The sequence below is a fragment of the Bos taurus genome, chromosome 13 (assembly GCF_002263795.3).
Source record: "Bos taurus isolate L1 Dominette 01449 registration number 42190680 breed Hereford chromosome 13, ARS-UCD2.0, whole genome shotgun sequence".
In the NCBI taxonomy this organism is placed as follows: domain Eukaryota; kingdom Metazoa; phylum Chordata; class Mammalia; order Artiodactyla; family Bovidae; genus Bos; species Bos taurus.
Window position 1 is genome coordinate 70079244 of NC_037340.1, and position 24407 is coordinate 70103650.

Genomic DNA, 24407 nt, shown 5'->3' on the forward strand with positions numbered 1-24407 from the left:
CCATCTGCTAGGCAACTTTCTGAAGACGAACACATATTAGTGCTGCCTCCTTTTGTGCCTTCCACTGGCGCCACTACCCTTTTGTCTTTCATGGAAGAGAGAAACGCACCCATTCGGTGGCTCCCTTTGCCACAACCATGACCACTTCTCTGGTCTCTATCATTTCATGCTTCTCGCCCCCTCCGCCTAGGCCTCTTCCGGAAGCTCGGCTAAGCCCCTGCACACTCATCTATGCGGCCTGGACGTTGTACCTACTTCAATCATCTTCCCTCCCGCCTGGATGCTCCAACTGCTTCTGACTGTCTCAGGGCAAGGCATTTTCTTCCCCCTCTTGCCCACTGCCCTGTACATAAGTCACTTCCTGACCGTGACACTGGACAACTAGAAAGAGGTTACTAAGGGGACGGCAGAATCCTCCTGTTAGGAGAAGCTGGACTAAGTAGCCTCTGGCGATCCTATGGAAGAACTGGCAAGGCTGGATGCTGGTTACTGAATCAAAAGGGTGTAAGCAGGGATTGTCTGCTGGGTCTGTGAGCCCAGGAGAGTTCAACACTCATCTGAGGACAAGAGCAGACAGTGACGCGTGCTCAATCCCAAGGGAGGTGATGGGGTCAGAGATGGAAGGTAGGGCAGCTAACACTTCTGGGAGCCTCACAGTGGGGCTGGGGGCAGCTGCCTTCGCAGTGTTACCTCCAACTCTGCAAACTGGGTGCCACCACCTCCTTTGTTCACATGTCTCTCTTTTTTTTCACTTTCTCATTGAGGTCAAGTACCTTGCCCAAAGACATACAGCGAGTCGATGGCAGAGCCAGTATTCAAACCCTGGTTTTAGTCCAAGGCCATTCTCTTCCTCATGTTCAGAAATAGAAAAATTCAAGATACTGAAAGAATGAAGGGGAACCTAATACGCTTTTCCACGTCATGCTTTTTTCCACTAATGTTTGTCAGAGGTAAAACTCCTCGAATAGGAAGTGCTCAAATAGAGGAAAACAGCCACATGCTAAGGACAGGATATTGGCTTGGGTCACGGGGCTGATCTTGATCTGTTTGGTTAGTTCTAGTTCGAAGTGAATTTTTACTAAAATTGGAAATTCCAGTTTTAATAGAATTTCCCAGGTACCCATTAGGTCATTTTAAATAGTTAACATTTCTCAAGCTTTGTCTATGTGGCAAGCATGTTTTAAGTAGATTACATGTAGCATCTCATTAAAGAACTAAGGCTCAGGAGTGAATCATGGTTTGAGCTGGTAGGAGTTTATGGCCCTATATCTGTGAAATGTTTAATGAAATAAAATATGCTTAATGTTATACCTTCTCACTCTTTGCTTCAGTGTCCAGTTCAGCTATTTTAGCCCACTTCTGCCAAAAGTTTGGGTCATCTAAGGAAATATCCGTTCTGTTTCCTGAAGCCACAAAGCTAGCCTGTGAAGAAGAAAGAACCAATAAACCGTATCTGAACACAATAAAACACCCTGTGATCTCCAATGCACCAGAGACACAAGTATATGCTCCATCTGCATTCAAAATCAAAACCTCTAACAGAGCTGCCAAAATGTTAAATGGAAATCTCAAAGCTATTCTTTTTAAATTTTCTTTCAAACACTGGGTGAGGAAATTACAATTTCAACCTACAGGATCATTTTTTATAACTTAAACTCAGAAGCAGGAGGACAAGCCCGTGGGAGACAATGGCAAGCATATGTCCAGCTGCCCGTGCAAGGGTTGATTCTTACAACTTCCCTGGACGTGGTTTCTCTTTCAGTTCACCAGGTCCCAAGTGTCCATGCTGGGACAGGCCATGGCTGGGCAGTATGAGGTCTGCAGAGATGAGTTATGCCTCTTAAGTGCAAAATGTCCCTGGAAAAGCCCTCCCTCTATAAGTCACCAGACTGGTGATTTACAGACAGGTCACGAAGCTCAGAGAGCCTGTGGCGAGGGAACCCCAGAGGGATCTGTAAGCGGTTTGGTTAAGTTGAATTCTAAACCCAGTGACCTGACGGGCAGAGCAAAGAGGCACCTAGGCTAGAAGCTGGGAATCTTGGATAAACACTCTCTCAAGTCTCATGAAATGAACAGAATACTTGCTTGAGTTTGACGAATGGAATGTTCACTGGAATTTCAACTCTCTGACATTGACCAGGGAGTATCCTATAAGGGAACTGAGAGGACCAATCGAGGATTCTGGAGCAATCTCTGTGCATAATGAGGAGTGCAAATTGCAAACCCAAGTGTCCTCCCTGCCCACTGAAGATCAGCCAAGGATTTGAAGGGGTGAGTTCTTTTATAGCTTCTGACCCATCATTCAAACCTCTTCTAAGAATCTGCATCTTCAGAGTGGCACACAGAATAGGCATACAGCCAGAAAATCTCAACAGTTTGCATTTAGAGAAGTAGGAGCCCAGCCGATGAGGGTCAAAGAATAAAGACTTTCCTTGTCACTGCCCCCCGCCCCGGCCCTGCCCCACGTGGACGCTGCAGAGAAGGCCCTATACCTTGGCGAAAGTGGATCCTTTCCCCTCAGACTGGATGGTGATGGTATGTGTCCTCCTCTGCAGGATCTGGTCTATGTCTTCTTCACAGAACTTGGAGCCTTCGTCCTCTTCATCCATCAAGGCGCCGTAGGCACCTTTCCGGAGCAAGTCCTCTACCTCCATCTTTGAGAGCTGCTGTACCTGGATGGGTCACCAAAGGCTACTCACAAAGTGGGAAATGCACAGGAGGAAAACGGCCTCAACTCTGACCTTCAGGACTTAGCGCCCAGTTCCTCCACTCATTGTGCATGTCAGAAGAAGAAAGACATGGACAACGAGCTTTAGAAAATGAAAACCCAAAGACACACAGGAGGATGATGGGGAGGGCGGGCAGACGATCCTCTACAGGGAGCCCTGGAATAAAACCCAGCCCAGGACCCAACGGCCCTAACATTCCTCAGGATGTTGGTTATTATCAAATGTCACAAACTGTTAAAACTAGGCACCACCGGAGAGAATATGTTTAAGGTTTATTTTATGTTTTAGTTTGAGTCTGTATCTTTAAAAACCTCCAGATGGACCAAACTGAGCTAAAGAATAATGATTTATTCATTATTAAATAAAAACAATAGTATTGGAAATGATGTCATTTCTTAACTAAAGAGAGGATCCCATGCCAAGTGTGATCTGCTCAATTGCTTGCTGAAAACAGGAAATGGGAGTTCAAAACACCCTTTCCTGGTTCTAATTAAGAATCTGGTTCTCTTTATATCAGTCACAGGAGGGAATTCCATGACTCCCAGCGCTGTACCATGAAGTATTATACTTAGCAGCATATGCATAGCTAAGAGGATACAGAACATCTGGACGAAAGGACAGCTCACTTAGAGGGCCAGAGATTAAGGAGAGATATTCTGCTTTGTTTGCCTGGACTTTACTGCAATTCAAGAATCTTAGCAGCACTTTTTATCCCCTCCGGAGGCAGGAAAAAAGATTCTATTCACTGCCAAGTTTCAAGCTGATTGATAATTAATTCATTCATTTCTTCATTGACCGTGATGCACTGAACGTCTTTAATATACCAAGTATTCTTAGGGGTGCTGGGTATGGAATAGCTCACCTTCAGGGAGCTCCAAATCTATAGTATCAGATAAAGCATGGTGACACTAGATAATTTATAGAGCCGAGAGGGTTAAGACCGACTCATTTCCAAAGGGCAAAGTCTATTCATGGGGTGGGTGGGAGGGAGGCTCCATGGGGAGGGCATGTATGTACACATATAGTGATTCACGCTGTTACACAGCAGAAACCAACACAGCATGGTACAGCAATCGTCCTCCAGTTAAAAATAAATACAAATTAAAAAATAAAAGTTTATTTACGGAAATGTTATCTAATGTTGGGCAATCCTACCACCTAACTGCTCCTATGGATTCCCTTATCCATCTAGAGATGTAGAGATTCACCTCAATAATCCTCTATTCCAGGGGATTGACCATCAAAGATGTGTGTGCATGTGTGTGTGCTCAGTCATGTCCAACTCTCTGTGACCCCTTCGACTGTAGCCCGCCAGGCTCCTCTGTCCATGGAATTCTCCAGGCAAGAATACTGGAGTGGGTGGCCATTCCTTTCTCCAGGAGATCTTCCCGACCCAGGGATCAAACCTGTGTTTCTTGCATGTTCTGCATTGGCAGGCAGATTCTTTACCACCATGCCACCTGGAAAGCTCCCAAAGATGTGTGGCCTAACTCAATTTAGTGAAAGGGAACCTTACAACAGCCGTAGGAGCACAGGCTTCTGGCAGGTGGGGGTGGGGGTGGGGGCCCCCTTTCCGGGCCCAAGAGCAGCCCCAGCATACTCACGCCATTCGTGCTGCCCTTCCGGTTGATGTCCTGAAGGACGGCCTTGTCCAGGCCCAGCTTCAGGCTGGCCTTGTCGAACATTTCCCGCTCGTAGGAATTCCGCGTGATGAGGCGATACACCTTCACGGCTTTACTCTGGCCTATCCGGTGACACCGGGCCTGAGCCTGGGGAGGAAGGAGGGGCACACGCGTCAGGGCACCAGACAGGACGGTGGCAGCCCAAGGGATGGGGAAATGATGCTGTGTTCCACAGGGTGTGAGTGGCTGGCTCTCAGAGGTGGGAGTCATGGGAATGATTGTGGAGCAGAACTCACCCGTGTGCCAGCCATCCCTTCCAGAGTGCTCCTTTCACCTCCCATTATTTATGGGGTGACCCTCGTGTGCTGGGATACAGTGCCGAGAGAGACCTGGCTTCCTCCCTCCCCAGCCTGCGGTCTGCGTGCAGGCACTCGGTCCCAGGAGGCTGCCTTGCTCTCTGGGAAAATGTGCCATTCAGAGCCAGCAAACCCAATAGTTAAGTTGTTTTCATTTTACCATAGAAATTTTCACACATAAGACAAAAGCAGAGAAAAGTATAAGGACCTCTTGTGGTCATTCTTATTTCACATCTCTGCTATGCCTTGATCCTCTAAGATTATTATGGATTATCATTTCATCTTCACATATTCCAATACATATTTCTACATAGAAGGACTCTTGTAAGATATATTACTATGGCTAAACTTCAGAAAATCAACACTGAGTACTATCTAGCCAGTGTTCCTATTTCCCTGCTTATCTCATATATATGTTTTTAAGTTCACTTGTTTGGATCAAGATTCAAACGAAGCCCATGTATTATAACTGGTTGATATATTTCAAGTCTCTTTTAATCTACAGATATTCCCTGCCTGTATTCTCTCCTTTTTTAAAATGCAACTTCTTTGCTGAAGAGACCAAACATCTCTCCTGTAGTTTCCCACAGTCTGTATTCTGCCACCTGTGCTTTGGCTGCATTATTGAACAGATTCCTCTGTTCCGTTTACTTCCTCTAAACTGGAGTTATACCTTGAGACTTGCTGAGGTTAAGATGTTACCTTTGGCAAGTGTATTTCACAGGTGGTGTATAAATTTCCATCAAAAGGTATATGATGTCTGGTTTGTCTTTCTTTTGAAGTTGATGATCACTGCCTAGACTCATTATATCATTAGGGGTTACAATTCCCCTCTGATTTTTTGGTGACCCTGATGTACAGTTCATAAAGGAGAGACAAGCTAAATGTCTGGCTCTTTCTCTTTATATTTAATCAGTTTCCAAATGAACACCCTCCAGAAGTGACTAACAAAGATCTTTGTAATTAGTTTTTTAAGTAATACAATGAAAGTATGCATTTAAATAATACATGTGCTTTTTTTTTTTTTTTTTTTTACTGCACTTACTGATGTTATTATTTTTAATGCTGTTCAAATATGGCCTGTCGGAACCTCTTCGTTGGCTCCTGGCTTTCTGAGGAAGACTAGAAAAAATTCTGATACTGCATTTGGAGGCATCAGTATAAACTCACAGTTGGGATATGCTGTGTGTAAAGAAAAAGATATGGATATGTCTACACTTAAGTTCATATGTTACGTCAAAGACGAGCAGTCTCTGACAGCTCCCTTGCTTTCTGGTATAAGATGTTCCATGCTCCCACTGCATATTTCTTGCCTAAACCCAGATTCAGCCCTCTTTTCAAGGACTCCAAGAGCCTCTTTTGCTCTAGTGGCCGTGAGGGAATACAGTCTGGATGCTCGCTGCCACTCGCTTGCTTGGTCATTGGTCCTGGGTCTACTCAGTGGGCAAAAGTACAAGTGTTTGTGTGTGTATAGTGTGTATGATCGTGTGCACACATAAGACCAAACACATCATGAAATCATACTGATAACTTTTAATTCTAGTTTGGGACTATGGGATTTTATCTTCCTTAACCACACATCTGTATCTCTTTTTAACCATGCTGAAAAGCTCAGTTCTCAACCATGCCAATATCATTGCCTATTTGATCTATCCCACGATATATAAAATACCAGGAAAATAGCATCATTATGATCCCTTCTCCCAAAAACATAATTACTGAAAACAATGTAAGGCTTATTGCCCTCCCACCCTAGGCCATGTCTCATTAAGTATGTACAGTCAAACTGCAGTGTTTTATACACATACTTGCAAATAGCTTTCTTTTTTATAGTGTCAAGATCGGCAATTCTAAAACACTTTCTGTGTAATCTAGGATTGAGCCAACTAGCGAATATACCGAGGGTAAGAGGAGTCAAGCTTTTCATTGTTGACAAAGGAAGTTACAAATATGGAAAGAAGAAAAACTAGAAAACCTCTCTGTGGTGTCAGACTGGATTTGGAGGTTATCAGTATTGTCATGGTTAGGTGTGCACGTGTGTGTACACAGCTACACATATACAGACATAGAAATAGACAGAATGTGTATTTATGTTTATACGTTTAGGTAGACATATGCATGTATATACACACATATACGTATGAAGGCATCGTATGTATGTATGCGTATCTGGATTCCCCTTGTGTGTGTGTATTCTGGCTCTGTCCACTGAGAGGGCCTAGACACAATGGCATCCTAGTAGCAAAGAACATAACTAACTCTCAGATCTTGGTTTCTAAATTCCGTTCTCCATAAGAAGAACAAGGCCTGTCAGAGAAGTGATTAATTCTAGGGCCAGGGCAGTCAGTCTGAAACAGATCACTATGCCAGAATGTGAGGAAGAACTCAAAGGATGATGGAGACACATCAAAACAATACCTGAAACTTGAAGAGGCTTCCATTGGCTGGGTCTAGGACTAACTCAACATCAAAATAAATACAACGATGGACTATAACCCATTGAACAGAAGAAGAATCCATGAGTACATACTGACATAAATAAGCTAATGGGAGAAAAGGGAAGACTTTTTCATAGCATAGAAAGTCACTAACAAATGTAGAATGTTAGAAAATCAACACTTTGCAACCATCACAGTGATGACTGATCCAGGCAAAAAGGATCAATGGAAACTAAAGCCACTGGGTGAAACTTTGATGAGGAACAGTATATTTACATACTCTCAAAGCATCTCTCCAAAATTCCTTTTTAATTTCAGAGGGAAATGAGCAACTTCATAGTGGAGGAATCCGGCAGACGCCACTAACTGAGCTCAAAGTGCTTATTATCGACAAATGAATGTCGTGTTCCTGTAGACGTGACACCCTGAGAACGACCTATCACTGAAAGGTGTCACTGAACCTGAGCCCAGTCCTGAGGAAATGCAAACACAGAACAAGGGACCATCTAAAAAAACATAAAGCCTGCACTCGTCAAAGACATCAAGGGGGTGGGAGAACAAGAAATATCAAGCAACTGATCCACTAAAGGAGACTGAAGAGGTAAGAGAACTAACTCTAATGGGTGATCCTGGTTTGGATCTTGGGGAGGAACGCTGAGTTGGCCAAAACGCTCATGCAATTGTGCAAAAAAACAAAAAACAAAAAACAAAAACACAACCCTGAACAAACTTTTTGGCCAACCTAATAGCTAGAAAGGATGTTGAAAGAAATGATAAAATCTGAATATGGACGGTGGATCGGAGTTGTTGCTGTTCAGTCATTAAGTCATGTCTAACGCTTTGCGACCTCATGGATTAATGTGGGGAGAAATGAAACCCTAAACATCAAAAGCAAAATCAAACAGTTGAATCTAGCTGTATATGACGTGGACAGCATAACCCCAAGAGAGAGATGACTTCGAGTGTTTGTATTTAATTTTTCAATACCTTCATTGTGATATAATTTCAGTTTACAACTCCAACATGCCCTTTATCCAGATTCACCATTTTGCCTCACTTCCTGTATCATTTCTGCCCTCTCTCCTGTCTCTCTGAGTACACACAAAGACATAAACACATCTGTGCACACACAGGCCACTTTTTGTCTGAAGCATTTGAGAGTAAGCTGTCCCGAGTGCTTTAGCCTTGCACACTACAGTCTCTTATATAACCACAGTTTAGTTCTCAGGATCAAGAAATAAGGATAGTGTCTCTACATTAATTTAACCATGTGGGAAAGAAAAAAAATTAAACCAAGTAACTTTGGAAAACGGTATTTTGATAACATACTTTAAGCCTAATGAATACTTTGGTCCAATGAAAAGGAAATCCAAACAAGGGGGGATAAGTGTGTATGTACAGCTGATTTCCTCTGCAGTACAGCAGAGACCAACACAACACTGTGAAGCACCTATACTCCAGTAAGAAATAATGTAAAAAACCAAAACACTTTAGTCCGATACTGCTGTTGTTTAGTCACTAAGTCGTGTCTCTTTTGTGGACTGTAATCCTCCCGGCTCCTCTGTCCATGGGATTTCCCCAGGGTAGGGTACTGAAGTGGGCTGTCATTTCCTTCTCCAGGGGATCTTCCTGATTCAGGGATTGAACTTGTGTCTCTAGGGCATCTCCTGCATTGCAGGCAGACTCTTTACCACTGAGCCACTGGGGAAGCTTTCAGAGAATATGGGTTAGTAATTCTGAAACTACTTGATCTATGCATATACTAAGACTGAACAAATGAGTAAAGGTATTGTATTATGATAATGAGACCAGGCTTCTCACAACCAGAGAAAGGAGTTACAAATATGCAAGAGTGCAGAAGGCTACAAGGAGTCCTTCTGTGTTGGGACAGGGATCAGAAATCTCACGACAGATGAACAGATACAGAAGGAATGCAGGTGTGTGGTACACGTGCTTGCGTCGGTACGCACACCTGTGTTTCCTAGCTGTCTGCCCGGGGAGTCTAGAAGCAGTAACACTCCAGTAGCCCGGAGTGCTCAGTCACTTCAGTCGTGTCCAACTCTCTGTGACCCCATGGACCATGGCCCTCCAGGTTCCTCTGTCCATGGGATTCTCCAGGCAAGAATACTGGAGTGGGTAGCCATTTCCTTCTCCAGTGATTAAAGTATGAAGTGAGTGAAGTCGCTAAATCATGTCTGACTCTGGCGACCCCAAGGACTGTAGCCCACCAGACTCCTCTGTCCACGGGATTTTCCAGGCAAGAATACTGGAGTGGGTTCCCATTTCCTTCTCCAGTGGATGTTTCAGACCCAGGGATCGAACCCGAGTCTCCTGCATTACAAAAAGATTCTTTACCAACTGAACTATGAGGGAAGCCCCACAAACTGACAGAAACATGTCTAAAGGATAGGAGCCAACCTGAAGGGGCTCCCAAAAGACCAAACCCATACAGAAAAATTATGAGAGTAATGAATTCTAACCTGTAAGATAAAATAAATATTCAGGAATCCATACCGATATGGGGGACAAACAACAGCTGTTCTTTATAGTTAAGAGTCCAATTCCGACAGCAGAAGGAATGACTAAAATAGAAAATTACCATTAGCCAAACACACCATGGTATTAATTACTGAAGGCAAGAACCACTGGTGGATGCTAAAATTAATAGGCAAAAGTATGATAAGAAAACAGAGTATTTATAGCATCTCAAAATATCGCCTCCCAAGAAACTGACTATGTTTCAAGGTAAAAATAGTAACTTTACTGTGGAGAAACCTGGCAGACACCACCTCAACCAAGTAACCAAGCTTAACAATCATGAGTAGTAAGACAGATCGACATCACGTACCCCCTGAGAAGGACATAACATCACTTCTATGATATTCATCCCAAAAATGGATAACCTCAAATCTGATCATGAGAGAAACATCAGGCAAACCCAAAGTGAGAAACAATTCTACAAACAGCTGGTCAGTACCATTCAAAAGTGTCAAGGTCCTGAAAGATGAGGAAAGACAGGAGCTGTCACGGATTACAGGCGGCTAAGGAGTTGTAATTTCTAAAGGAAACGTGAGATCCTGAACTGGATCCCAGACCAGAAAAAGGAACATTTGCAGAAAAATGAAGGAATCTGAATAGGGTCTATAGATCAGAGTACTGTACCGATGTTTATTTCCTGGTTTTAATAATTACACTATGGTATGGGTGCTGCGTGCTCAGTCACTCAGTCGAGTCTGATTCTTCGCAACTCCATGACTGCCGACTGTCAGGCTCCTCTGTCCATGGGATTTCCCAGGTAAGAATGCTGGAGTGGGCTGCCATTTCCTTCTCCAGGGGATCTTCTCAACCCAGGGATCAAACCTGCATCTCCTGCTTGGCACACGGATTCTTTACCACTGAGCCACCTGGGAAACGTGTATGGTTATACAAAATGATAACATAAGGGAAGCTGGGCAAAGGATCTTAGAATGTTGCACTATCTTGCACTTTTTACTTAAAATGACTTCAGAATAAAACGTTTTTAAGAGACTTTGTTTTATAATGGTATATTTAGGATGGTTCCAAAGTTGAATATACAAAAAGGCATTTTCAGAAAAACTAGTTTCTATACATCACTTCTCTGTTCTCTCACCCTGACCCCTTCCCCCAGTAGGTAACCATTTAAAATGAAGGCTTTTGTTTACCTCTCCATGGCAGGGGAGGCATGACAGATAGACAGACATCCAGCCTTTTTAGATAAAGGCTGGCATACTACATTTTTTCTACCTTATTTTTTTCAGCCAACAATATCTTCAGGAGATGACTCCACAGCAGTGTGCAGAAATACTTCCCATTCTTTTATTAGAGCTGAGTGTATTATCTTAGTCAACTTAAGTCTCCTACGGATGAACAACTAAGTTGTTCAGGTTTTGGCTATTACAATTAGTTGCCACACCTTCTTTTACTGTCTTTAGTGGTAGTAAATCTTTATTATTAGGAGGGAATCTGATGGCCAGCCCTGGTAAATAAAGGACATGATCAAGGTACGTAATATGCTTTTATGGATTATAGAGACTATAAAGCAGTAGTAATACGTGGTTCCTGCCAAAGCAGGAGATGCAGGTTCAATCCCTGGGTTGCGGAGATCCTTTGGAGGAGGAAATGGCAACCCACTCCAGTGTCTTGCCTGGAGAATTCCATGGACAGAGGAGCCTGGCAGGCTATAGCCCATAGGGTCACAAAGAGTTGGACATGACTGAGAGACTAACAACTGTGGTCATTAAGTACTGGCATTGATTTTCTTATTTTTTTGGTTCATCTGGTATTCAGGGAAAATTACAAGAGGGAGTTTCAGAAATGTTCTGAGCAAAAGTCTAACAGAGCTGCAGACATCACCAATTTATGACCTTTTTAGAAACGACATCCCCATTGGTCCTTGCTACCAGCATCCTGACTCTTACACAAGGGCAGCCACGTCTTCGGCTGAGACCATTTCCAGCCTCCCAGAGTCAGCCAGGTCTTACGGTTCTGGACAAGGACATGTAACGGCAGTCAGCCCGGACTAGCTGGAAAAGTTCTGCTCTCCTGAAAAAAGCATCACGCCTTCCTTCCTTATTCTCCCTACCCGGGGTTTGAAGGGTCCATCCTGGAAGCAAGAGCGTGTAAACCATACTCATGGAGGCTGATGGAGCAGCGAGACAGAGGAACCCGGGACTCTCCAGTCAGCATGAAGCCACCTGACTAGTCCTGGGATATCTATCTCTGGACTCCTTGCCAATTGAGGAAAACACACCTCTGCTGGGGGCACGGGGGTGGGGGTGGGCAGGGGGTGCTGTCACAAGTAGCTGGGGGGTACCAGGAGACCAAGATGACTTACTGAAGATAACAGGGTGAATTCTGTCCCATTTAAGAGCTTGTCATTTCACAATTCATACACTCCTTATTTTCCTTATCAGAACTCACACACACACACACACAAAACTCGGTAGAAAGAGGAACATTCAGAACTAAGGCAGCAACTGAGATGAAGTCCAAACGAAACACATTACAAACACAGAACCTCTGCTGGAGTCAGGCCCCTGTCCCAGGCAGTGGTGCTACCCCTTCACCCCACAACCTCCACCCAGGGGAAATCAGAGCTCCAGTGCTCCTGCATGATTTGAGAGCTCGTAGGTTTTCTCTACTTTTTAATACCAAGAGCCTCCGAGAAACATACGAGATACAAGTAGTCACGTTCAGAAAAATTTTAAATGGGTACAGATCCCAATGACTGCGATGGGAAGACAGAGGGAGTCTCAGATTTCCAACTGATTCCAGCCCTCAAGTCACGGTGCTTAGGTGCAAGTCTAGAACCTTATATCACGTTTCTACAATCACATGAAAATTCAAAGGTCGATATGAAGAACCAGGCAAGCTGTTCATTCCTCTCTTGACCCTTATACTACTTCTTCAAATGATTAGCTCTATGACATTTTAAAGGCATGTTTTAAAAAATCCTTTAAAATACTACTTGTACCTTAAAGAAAATTTACATCATCAGAGAGGTTAAAAGAATTTCCCAGAGTGCCCTCTAACTCAAGCACTGTGAGCATGCTGGGATACTCTGCCAGTTCATGACACACACGAGTTACATCTCAAACCCAGCGATTTGACGTTTCTCCTGGTACTCTGTAGTCTGTGTCCGCGGGCTACCTACTCATCAAAGGAGGACTCAGGGGCCCTCAGTGCAGTATGAACCAGGGCCCCAGGAAGCTGCCTCCCTTCAGCCATCTCCTTTGCAGGCCTACTTTGGAATCTGAAATTTCCAGCTCCAGACTTATTTCTGGGGGAAAGGCACATTCCCTCTGACAATGGAAACATCTCCGGGGAAGAGCACAGGTGTCGGCCCACCACGCTGTGTTTCCACTGTGTGGTTCCAAAGCCCCGCACGCTTCTGCTTCCCCAGGGCCTGGCCTTGTGTGGAGCACTCCTAAAAGCGTCTCTTGGTCAGGCAAGAGCTGGGTGAGGACAGGAAGGAAGGAGAGGTGAGTGAACAGCCTGGGAAAAGGGGGCTTTGGGGCAGCAGAAAAAAGGAGCAGGGGGTGAGACGGAGAGTACACTGAAGACAGGGGCAGGAGAGACCTCAGAGGAGCTTGGCTCACTTAATCGGGGACTCACGCTCTACCGTGAGCACCTCCATCTGTGTCAGGGGTGCCACCAGCGCTCCCCCCACTCTAAGAGGCCACACACCTTGTCCCCTCTGTCTGGAACATTCTTCCTACTGATTCTGTATCCTAAGATTCCCACTCCCACCATTCGGATCTCCCCCAAGATGTCACCTTCCTGAAGAAGGCTTCCTAGGCTACCCTCTGAATCAGGGCGCCCAACCCCCGTCACTCGTGTCCTCTTACCCTGTGTGGTCTCTGTGTATCGCTGTCTGGACTGTATGACTTATTCTTCCCTGTTTACTGTCTGCTTCCCCCACTAAGACGAAGGCTCCAAGAGAGCACACGCCACGGGTCTTGCTCACTGCTGTGTCTTTGGCAATTTAAACATGCCTGGCACATTCTGGCACATCCCAGCATTCAATAAACAGTCACTGAGCACCTGGACCACATAACGGAGCAGTCACAAAGTCTTCCTTTCTTCTAGCAAAGAAAAGTGAACTCGATGCAGTTCAGTCCTCCAAGTCACGGGCACGCACACTATCAGTATCAAGAGGTGGTTCCAGCAGAGACAACGGCCACCAGGGACGAGCCCCTCTCCCCACCCAGAGCAGAGTGTCAGGTCCCCGCTCCTCTGGCTGGGTTCCCTCCTCCCTTCCCAACCCTCTGCAGAGGCCACATCACCTGTGGTTGTGCTCTCCGCCAGGATGCCCGCACCCAGGCTTCCTGAATTCCCCCCTTTGGGGCTTATCCACAGGAAGGACGGGACCCGGGCCACCTTACCACTGTTACCATGCAGCCTCTGCAAGGGTGGCATGTGCCCTCAGGGCTGGAGTGGCATTGGCTTTTTAAAACACATATATTTCTCGAGCAAGTCCTAAAACATATATATTTCTCCAGTTCAATCCCCAAAGCACAGAAAGCTCCAGCAAAAAGATCAGAAGGCTGAATGAATGAACTTTCAATAATCGTCAATGAAAAAGCACTGGAAGAGGCAACACTGCGCTCTGACTTGGGCTGAGTTTTCAGACAGTGCAGCTCTGTTTCACGGCCATGGACGCTGGCTTGTCTGCAGCCCTGCCCTGGGGACTCGGGCTGACTTCAGCCGAGCCCAATCGCCCTGCCACTCCCGCCCCATCCCAACCTGGTCAGCTTCCTTGTCGAGGCTCAGAGGGGGTCTGCCTAGGATCAGTCGAGAAGCAGTATGCTAGCAATCCCTGCCTCCCCACATTGCCCCGACTCTGGAGGAGCACGGACCGCACCAGATCTGCCCAGGCTGTTTGAGATCACAGTGAACCCTGAAGTTCACTATCTGAACTTGACCTCTGGAGCTATGCTAAAATTTCACTGGCATAGAAGGTAAGACCATGTTCATATGGGACTCTCTTTTTGTGGTCCTGATACTTTTATCAGGTAGAACGTGCTTCAATCCACTCGTAAAGGAATGTTCTATGCCACACCGGTTTTCCAAGAAGAATAAGATCATCTTTAATCAGGGTAGGAATTGTGGCTCTTCAATAACCATGAAGAACTACAGATGACCAAAACCTCTCACTCATATACAGAAAATGTCAGAATATGGGCATATGTGTGAATGACTGTGTGTGCTGATATGACCTAACTGGCTAGCAAGGGCAGTACCCGGGAACGGTCAGGTTGAGTTTTCTGCTCTGTTAGGGACAGGAATGCATTTCACCGATGTTCACAGCTGATTTAGCTGCAGTCCTGTGAACCACACGCTGGTCTCGGCACCCCAGTCTCCAGACTTTGTTTTCTATATCACATTCCCAGCATGTGGGTGAAGGGTAAATGCCAGGGAGACTGTGCTGAATGCGCATGGTTTTGGGGAGCATAGTCTCAGCCCTTGTACTCCCCTTCCCATGCCAGGCAAGCCAAAAACAGCCTGCTCCATCTCTGGGGGGCAACTCAGAACAGCCCACCAATAACCACAGACCCAGCTCCCTACCCTAAAATTACTCTATGCATTCCAATTCTTTCATTTCTACCTAGTCTGATCAGATGTCTCAAAAACAAAGGAGAGCTCTCCCTTGGTTACAAAACTGTAAATAAAAATAATCCCAAAGGCAGCCAGTCTGGGAGACCACAAGTTGAGGAATTCTAACTCTAACATGGACCTGGGGCTGTTCATTGACACTGTCATTCATAATCTTCTGCACGTTCTTGGACAAGTGCCTACCTGAATCGTCCGAGTGCTCACGGTCCTTGTTTCTCCACCAAGGCTGAGTGTTAGAGGAAGTTCAGAAGCTGACTCAGCATACGAAACCCTCACACAACCCAACTTCAGTCTGGACATCCCCACTCATTCCTTGACTCATCTCTTGCGACTCCCCCAGCAGTGGACACTAACAACGGCCATTCCAAAGCTGCTCCCTTCTCCCTGTGAGAGCCCTGCCCACCCCATCTGACCAGACCAATCCATCACCTGAGGGGTGACTGATGTACCGCCTTCAGGCCTAGACATTCTCACTCTTGCTCATTCCATTTTTGGCACTGCACCATCAGTGTCTAGATGCCTCTGGCTGTGACCCATCTCTAAATGCCAGCCCTATGCTTTTACTTTCCTTTTGCAAGTCCTTCAGGCGTGCCCAGCTAACAGAGCCTCCAAATGGCCACCCACCACCAGCCCAGGTACCGAGCCTCATCGTCAGGTGAGCTCTGTGAAGGAGCACGGAACTTTACAGCTGTTGAGAACTTACGACTTAAGGAATCATCTGCTTCAGGGTTGGCAAACATCTTCTCTAAGAGTAAATATTTCAGATGCTTTGGGCTATGAGGGCCCTGTTGCAACACTCAACTCTGCTACTGTAACATGAAAGCAACCAGAGATAACACAGACACAAATGCGTGGGGTTACAGTCCAATCAAACTATTTTTAACAACAGGCAGCTAGCCCACAGGCAGTAGTCTCCTGCCTCCATTAGGTTCCTGCTGCTGACCTTGTCAAATACTAGTTTCTACCGATTTTAGGCACCATGGTTTTGAGTATGTTAACTCCTTTAAAACTTGGTGATTCATTATATCTAGCAACTCTTTTTTTTTTTTTTTGGTGGCCTCGCAGCTTGTGGGATCTTTGTTTCCCCAACAGGGATGGTACCTGCGCCCCCTGCATTGGAAGCACAAAGTTATTATCACTGGACCTGCCAGCAAAGTTCAGCAGCTCATCCTGGACCCAAATATCCTATCACCAGCAGAAAGGCCTGATGGTGAGCTGCTCGTTGGATGCTGAACAATGTGCCACAAAACTTGTTTTACGATGATTTTTTACCCCTGAGTTTTATCCAGTTGTCACCAACACGATAATTCAGAGCACTGCTATTTTAACTAGGAGACTGTTTTCTTCCAATAAAACGCTATTTGGAAACTCGTTAAATGAAAAGGATAGAGCAGACTGATTCTGTGTGACGTGGTGGGCAGGGAAGAAGCCAGATACCCATCACCTTAGCTCCCTTTCCCTGCATCCCTTCCCTGGCAGTACCCTCTGGGGCACCTCTTCAGTTTGGTGAAACAGCAGCCTTCAAGCTTCTCCTATCAGTCACTCTTATCAGTATCAGGAAACAGGCTCTGAGGTCCCGCTGTTCTCCCCACCACATACTCATACTCTGAGGGTCAGCAGATATTCCAGGAGCCAATACACACGTGGGATGAAGCGTGTCATTAATGGTAATGGATGCAACTCTGGGATCTAAAATGGTCTTCTTGACAAGTCAGAATCTTTTGGACTGACTTATTGTGCAATCTAGCTAAAATGTCATTTTTTTCTGAACCAGAAGGATCAGCTCTGTCGTTTTCTTGTTTGTTTACATTTGCTTTTAAAATGCATTAACTCCAACCCTTGCAAGCCAGTCATTTTTTAAAACCAAACATTATTCAGTTTGGTTAGAAAGAACAAATTTAATCTGCAAATACAGTTAAGTCCCCTACAGGTGAACCTTCCAGTGGTGAGCTTTCAAAGATGCGAACACGCGTCTGGTTCCAGCAGGAACCAGAACCTGCGTGAAGCTCCGCCTCCTACTGCTGGCGGCCCTTCAGCTCTGCCATCTCCCTCCTCTGCCTCCTCCAGTCAGTAATTCTTCTTGCCCATTCGCTCGGTGCCAAGCCCTGTAAGCCAGCTGCTGTACTATACTACTGTACTTTTCAAGGCACTGCGGTATAAGATTAAAAATATTTCCTCTATTTTCTGTGCTTGTTTGTTTTTATTAGCTATTATTTGTGTGAAAAGTTTTAAACCTATTGCATCACAGTACTATACAGCTGAATGTGTTAGTTGGGTACCTGTGGTAACTCTGTTGGACTTAACAAACAAATTGGACTTACAAACGCGCTCTTGGAAATGAACTCATTCATATGTAGTAGGGGACCCATACTTAACTGGCCACACTGACTCTAATGTGCTACATTAAGTGGGGAGCAAAGGAACTAATGAGGATGCCTCAGTCACCCCAGCCACACCAGGGAACCTTCCCACACCTCTGGGTCATCTTCATGTGCTGTAAACGACATACAACTACCTCACAACCGAAGTGAGTGAAAATGCCAGAATCAATCCATATGTCAAGAATTAGAAAATTACTCAAGCTTAGTATCTTTCTTTATATGTCTGATAATAACAATGAAGAGTAGCTCTACTCTACATTTTGGAGGCTACCACTGTGAAATACCATTTGATTTATCATAAAAGAAAAAAAACCACTCTGATTAGTGGGAAGGCTCGACATTCACTTCCTCCTTAGTTGTGCCCCCGGACCGAGGCCCTGAGCCTGCCACCCGGCCAATGCTGCAGCAGTAGCATGGAGCATGGCAGACTCTCTCTGCAGCCAAGCCAGGCCCTGTCGTGAGGTGCTTAGATTCAGGGACAGCTAAGGCAAACAGCAATCATCCTATGGTTACCTGCAAGTCATTTTGTGGGTTCCAGTCTGAATCAAATATGATGCAGGTATCGGCAGCTGTGAGATTGATCCCCAGGCCTCCCGCTCGCGTGCACAGAAGAAAGACAAAGCGGTCTGAGTCTGGCTTACAGAACCGGTCGATGGCTGCCTGGCGCAGGTTTCCCCGTACTCGCCCATCAATTCGCTCATAGGTGTATCTGAGGGGACCCAAACGAACGAAAGCCCAGGTGTTAATCATGACTTCAGTGGAGAACAGGCAACAACGCAGGAAGCTGGCGACTAACGGCCTTATACCCCTCACTTCTACGTATGGACCCAGTGTCAGCAGTCTAGAAAGAATCCCCCCTCTCTGTATGCAGCAGGGCAGACGCCTGAAACCGCGCTGCAAAATGTACCCCCTCTCAAAACAAACAGAAACCAAACCAAAACAAAAAACCAGCCACAGACTACAGAGGACTAGAGGAGCTGTAAACAAAGTATCAATCCCCACTGCCTGGGCAAATTTACTCTCGGTGTTTCCCAATTTTCTTGTACTGAATCTAATCATAAGATCGGGAAAGAAAAATAAAAGCCTCAACCATCTTTTAGTTGAGCACGTAGCATGGAATCAGAGTTCGAATCAGGCTCTATCTGCTTTTGGATGGACTGAGAATGGGAGGAAGACAGTATGGGCAGGCTGTCTTGTTACGTCTCGGTTGGTCATTTCTACCCTAACAGTTCCTCGAGGTTCTAGAAGCAGAAAGCAACGCCTCCAAGTTTATAGCTGAAACCAAGGTCTTGTGGGCAATATGTTGCCAAGCACATAGGGAGAAATCATAAGAAAGGTTTCTGAGCTGAGTCAGGTTGGAAAGAAGCCAGAAGAATTTTTAGAGGAAAATACAGCGAGGAAATAAAACTGAAAGTTATTAAGAAGGCACATACCTGTGTGGAAAGTTAAGAAATAAAGGTGGACAGCATTGAGTAGGAGAAGGTAAGAGAGTAATTACTTTGGGAGCCTAGAACCACCTTCAAAAACTCAAAAGGTACGTTTAGGATGGAGATCGTGTAATTAGCACAGAATTAAAACAATGCCAATCTGGGTAGCTGCTGAGTCTTATCTTTTCTTATCTACCCCTTGACAATGGACAAATTAATATGAGGATGCTACCCTGGGCCCAATTTTGACCAACAAGTAAGAACTGGTTGGTTAAGTATAAGTAATAGGAACCAAGTGAGAAAAGAATCAAGTTACCCTAGACTCCACCATAGCCAAGAACGTGAATCCTGATGAAAATCTCAGTAGCCCAGAATCTGGGAAACTAGATTGCTAAAAATGGAGATTCATGACTGGTAAGAGACTAAGGACAGATCCTGAGGGGTAGACAGCTCTGGGTGGGGGTGGCTCTAGATAACTAAATTTGGTGATATAACCCTGCCATCTTTGAAAGTGAAAGTGTCAGTCACCCAGTCATGTCTGACTCTGCGACCCCATGGGCTGTAGCCTGCCAGGTTCCTCTGTCCACAGGATTCTCCAGGCAAGAATACTGGAGTGGGTAACCATTTCCTTCTCCAGGGGATCTTCCCAACCCAGCGATGGGACCTGGGTCTCCTGCACTGTAGGCAGAATCTTTACCATCTGAGCCACCAGGGAAGAGGAAAATCCACACGAGAAATCACCCAAGGAAATACAGGGAGAGACACCAGACCAACTCAGGCTCAGAAGGGAGATGTACAAGGCAAAGAGCCAAGTCCAGAAACCGCCTTCCCTTCACGAAGATGTAGTACACTCCCATCTGGAATTACAGGTGCAGAGCTTTCCTTTCTTCTTCTTTTTTAATGCAATTAATTTAAGAATAATACATGAGGCGATAGAAGCAAATAAATAAATAAAACACAGTACAGGATTGTCATGAAGGTAGGCTAAGGAGATTCTGTCTTACACTAAAAGCTAATGGTCATAAGTTGAATTCTACAAAACTATGAAGCAATTAGATATATTATCATTGTTATTTACAACAGCCACAGCAACAATATTCACAGCAAGCTCTGAAGTGTCAAGCTCGGTGCCAGGCGCTGTGATACATGCATTCTTTATATTCACTTCTTGTAATAATCCCATGAGGTAGTTTCCCATTTTACATTTCAGAAAACATCAAAAACAAACAAACAACCAACCCCCAAAGACAAAATGACCCTCAAACAACATAACCTGCTCGGTCACCTAGCTGGTGAGTGAGATCCGTCTGACTCAGAGTCCACCCTCTTAGTCAGGTTGCTGTGTGGCCTTTGTAATGTACCCTACGTGTCCATGCAGCAGGAAGATTTCCCTAACAACTTAGAAGAGAAAATTAAAGATAAAGAAGCACCTCTGGAAACCAGTTAATTCTAGTAGAAGGTGAGAACAGACGCTACAGGCATCAAACTGGCTGTGATGAACCGATGCCCTGAGGACCTGCCCTGAGTTCCTCCTACGTTTGGCTGCGTGTGTGACGCACTGGGCAGTGGAAGCAGCACAGCGCGTGGAGTCGGAAGGCAGGACTGAGATTCAGTTGAACGCTGGCTGCCAGCGCCCCAGCATCACACGTGTGCACAGTCAGTGCTGCAGGCACAGAGCACTCGATGTTCTTTGACAAGACACCCCTCAAGCATCAGAGAGGAGCCAGATGCCCGAGGATCTGAGTGAGGCAGGGAACGAGCATCGTATGAAGGAGGCGGAGAAACCAATAAATAGTGATGATATGGTTCGGCAATCACTTAGGGAAAACATTCCCGTAAAATTAGGTAGTGTTTTGGCCAGAGATGATAGAACATAGTTTTAGAAATTGTCCAGGATGAGTGGAACATTACTTCTCATTTCTATCACTTACTCGGTTTTGAGGGAGTGTGCTCAAAGAACACAAAACTGCAGTAAAAATCCAGTGATTTGAGAGTTCAATTAAATCGTTCCTCACTCCCCTGACTTCTGAGCCAGATCCTTTCGCTCTTGCCCGTACCCCTGTACGAGTATGGCACAGAATTAAATGGGAACAAAACCAAATTGACAGCTGGCGTGGCGACGAGGCTCAGGAACAAAGAAAATCTCGAGGGCTAGTAAGTCTGAATGAGGAAATTACAGACATCATAAAATTTTCCACACCAAACATTGGTATAGCAGTTAACCTTCTGTGTCAACTGCATTCTGAGTGAAATCCCTAGGAGTTGATGTGGTTCATCAAACGGTAATTCTGAGTCGCTGTCAAACATCAACAAGAAGCAGGTGGCACTCTGGAAAACCTCTGTGTGTTTGGGAGGGAGGGAGGGGGACAAAAACTCGCTTTTGGCACAACAGGAAATGCTGACCTCAGAAGGCCTGAAGGGAAATGAACAATCTCGTCTCCCAGCAATAACCCAGCTGGAAAAAATAAAGACTGGGAAAAAAAAAACAAAAACAAAACCACAACACAACCATTCATGATTGCCATAAACATATAAAATTCTTACAACTAATCTAAATAAGAAATACATGGGACTTGGCAACATGACACTAGGGGTCATGGTGGTTTGGTCACCAAGTCCCTACAGAGGTCCCAGCAGAAGGCTGGTCCTTATAAATATTTACTGAATCAACGGTGTATACAAAAGACCTGAGGGACGGCAGTGAATATCAAGTTCTTCAATGATGCAAAGATGTCAGTCCCACCCTACAACATGTGTAAGAGCTGATCAAAATCTCAACAAATGGATATAGCTATACATAGATAAATACAGATATGTAAATGTGTAATCTTTTTTTGGGAGCGAGGACTGGAGTAGTAAATACATTAAAAAAGAATAAGTCTGAAGTTCATCTGCAATAATATTGAAAATATTAACTTGCAAATAATATTGCAAAGCAATAGAAATACTGATCAAAAGAATAGAAAGGTTACATATTACACCCAATATATATAATATCTCATTATGTTTTATGGATAGTGTCTTATATAAATGGGAAAAAGATGAACTATTTAATAAACAGAAAATCAGACATATTTGGAAATAAATTAAATTAGACCCCCCCCATTAATGTCATTTACCAAAACTGTAGAAGGACTGAAGACTGAAATGTAAAAAATAAAATAAACCAAAGAAATCCAATTAAAGATTCTGAATGAACATACACATTTAACTCTTGTATCTCCTCAAATGTTTAAAATGATAAGTAAAGGGATTTTTTTAATGCATAATAATACTCTCCCCCAAATAAACCTACAAATAGAATACAAGAAGCTATAATAAAATTCTGGAAGTTGGAAAATAAATCAAGTGATACCTGATTCAAAGAAATCCCAGGTGAGAAAGAGCCTAATTCAACATGGCAGAATATCCAAGGGATCAGGCACTGGTGGCACTAGGTGCCCTGAAAGTGGGGATGCAAAGAGTCTGAACATAAGAGAACTAACTAGTTGAATATCTGCTGAAGTATCTACTAGCCTACAGATCACCCACCTCAGCCTTGAGAGTGAAAAAAGACCTGTAGCTTTCTCTACCTAGGAAATATCACACAGTAAAAGGCAGAGGTCTTACACTAAAAAAGGGAAGGAGGAAAGAAAGAGATATTGAGACTTCCCTACCTCTCTCCACCCCTTCCCCACAAGTCAGCTCCAAGTCCAATTAAGTTCCCACCCTTTGGGCAGGAGAGAGGAAGAAAAGAATCCAAAGCACTGACTCTGGAGGCGCCTCAGTGAAATGGCCCACCTAGACGGACAGTGTTTGCAGATGGAGAGGAAGGGAGCCAACACGCCGGCCCACAGGCCCCGAGCTTCTCGTCTCTGGATGGTGCCTACCATCAGGCAGCCAAACCAGACATCTGAGGAAAGCCTCTGACCTGAAACACGAAGGCTTTGCTTCTGGTGTGGAGGGGCAAGGTCCTAACACACTAACCCTCCAGTAAATAACTGCAAGACCCTGGCAAAATACAGAAACAAACAAGTGAACAGAAAAACCTACCTGAGTTCAGGAAAGCAAGCAGATTTGGGGAAACAACAGGAATCTGTGGTTTTGGCCATGGGGGGAAGCAGGAGTTATGGCAAAGGTGCAGGACAGCTACACATCTTGATGAGACGCCACTGTCTTTCTGGCCAGAGGCACCAAGGACAGCAGTCTGGGGCAGCTAGGACCACCAGAGAGTGAGAGGGGACCTCCAGAAGGGACGGAGATGGTGAACCCCAAACTCTGGGTATAATGGCACCCCACTCCAGTACTCTTGCCTGGAAATCCCATGGGCGGAGGAGCTGTAGTCCTACCTACCAGGCTGCAGTCCACGGGGTCGCTAAGAGTCGGACCTGGCTGAGCGACTTCATTTTCACCCTTCACTTTCATGCACTAGAGAAGGAAATGGCAACCCACTCCAGTGTTCTTGCCTGAAGAATCCCAGGGACAGGGGAGCCTGTTGGGCTGCCATCTACGGGGTCACACAGAGTTGGACACAACTGAAGAATCCCAGGGACAGGGAGGCCTGGCGTGCTGTGATTCATGGGGTCACAAAGAGTCGGACACGACTGAGCGACTGATCTGATCTGATCTGATCTGAAGCGACTCAACAGCAGTAGCAGCAAGGGTCTGGCTGACCTCTGAGGCGCACACACTTGGGGCAAGCTGAAAGCAGTCTGAGCTGAGACTAGACCTGCCAGATGCCAACAGCCTTTGCACTTTGAGACTCACCTCCTTAACTGCCCCCAAATAGAAACCATCAACACCTCACAGCAATGTAACAGAATCCTATATCTCCATAACAAAAATGTTCACAATGTCCAGGGGAAACGTAACCCATTCTCAAAGGAACAGACAACAGATGTCAAATCTGAGATGTTCTGATGCTCAGACAAGACCTTTAAAGCAGCTCTTACAATCATGTTCAGTGAAGTAAAGACATGTACATGATGAGTGGAAAGATAGGAAATAAGAGCAGAGAAACCACACATCACACTAAGAAACAAATGGAAATCTCAGAACTAAAATACAATCTCTAATATAACGAAACCAATGGCATAATAAGCATGATGGAAAAGACAGACGAAAAGAGTCAGTGAACTTGAAGACAGATAATTCAAAACAAAAGGAGAGAGAGAAAAAGGACTAGAAAAGAATAATAATAAAAAAGAAAGAACAGAGCCTAGGAACTTAAAGGTCAAATATAGAGGTAATTGGAATCTCACAGAGAAACATAAAAGTAGGGCAAAAGTAAAAAAAAAAAAAAAAAGAAATCAAAGAAATACTGACCAAAAGTTTCCTAA

At 44.9% G+C, this 24407-nt stretch overlaps 1 protein-coding gene across 9 annotated transcripts in view; it reads right to left on the bottom strand.

Moving 5' to 3' along the window:
- Nucleotides 1-24407, bottom strand: part of CHD6 (chromodomain helicase DNA binding protein 6) — a 201382-nt gene that overhangs the window by 48367 nt on the left and 128608 nt on the right. For all 9 annotated transcript variants that reach the window (XM_025000625.2, XM_059892619.1, XM_059892620.1 and 6 more), the window contains 4 exons: nt 18176-18371; nt 4334-4498; nt 2493-2672; nt 1312-1422 (listed from right to left, as the gene is read on the bottom strand). In XM_025000625.2, the coding sequence (XP_024856393.1) occupies nt 1312-1422; nt 2493-2672; nt 4334-4498; nt 18176-18371 (652 nt within the window). The remainder of the gene's footprint in view (nt 1-1311; nt 1423-2492; nt 2673-4333; nt 4499-18175; nt 18372-24407) is intronic.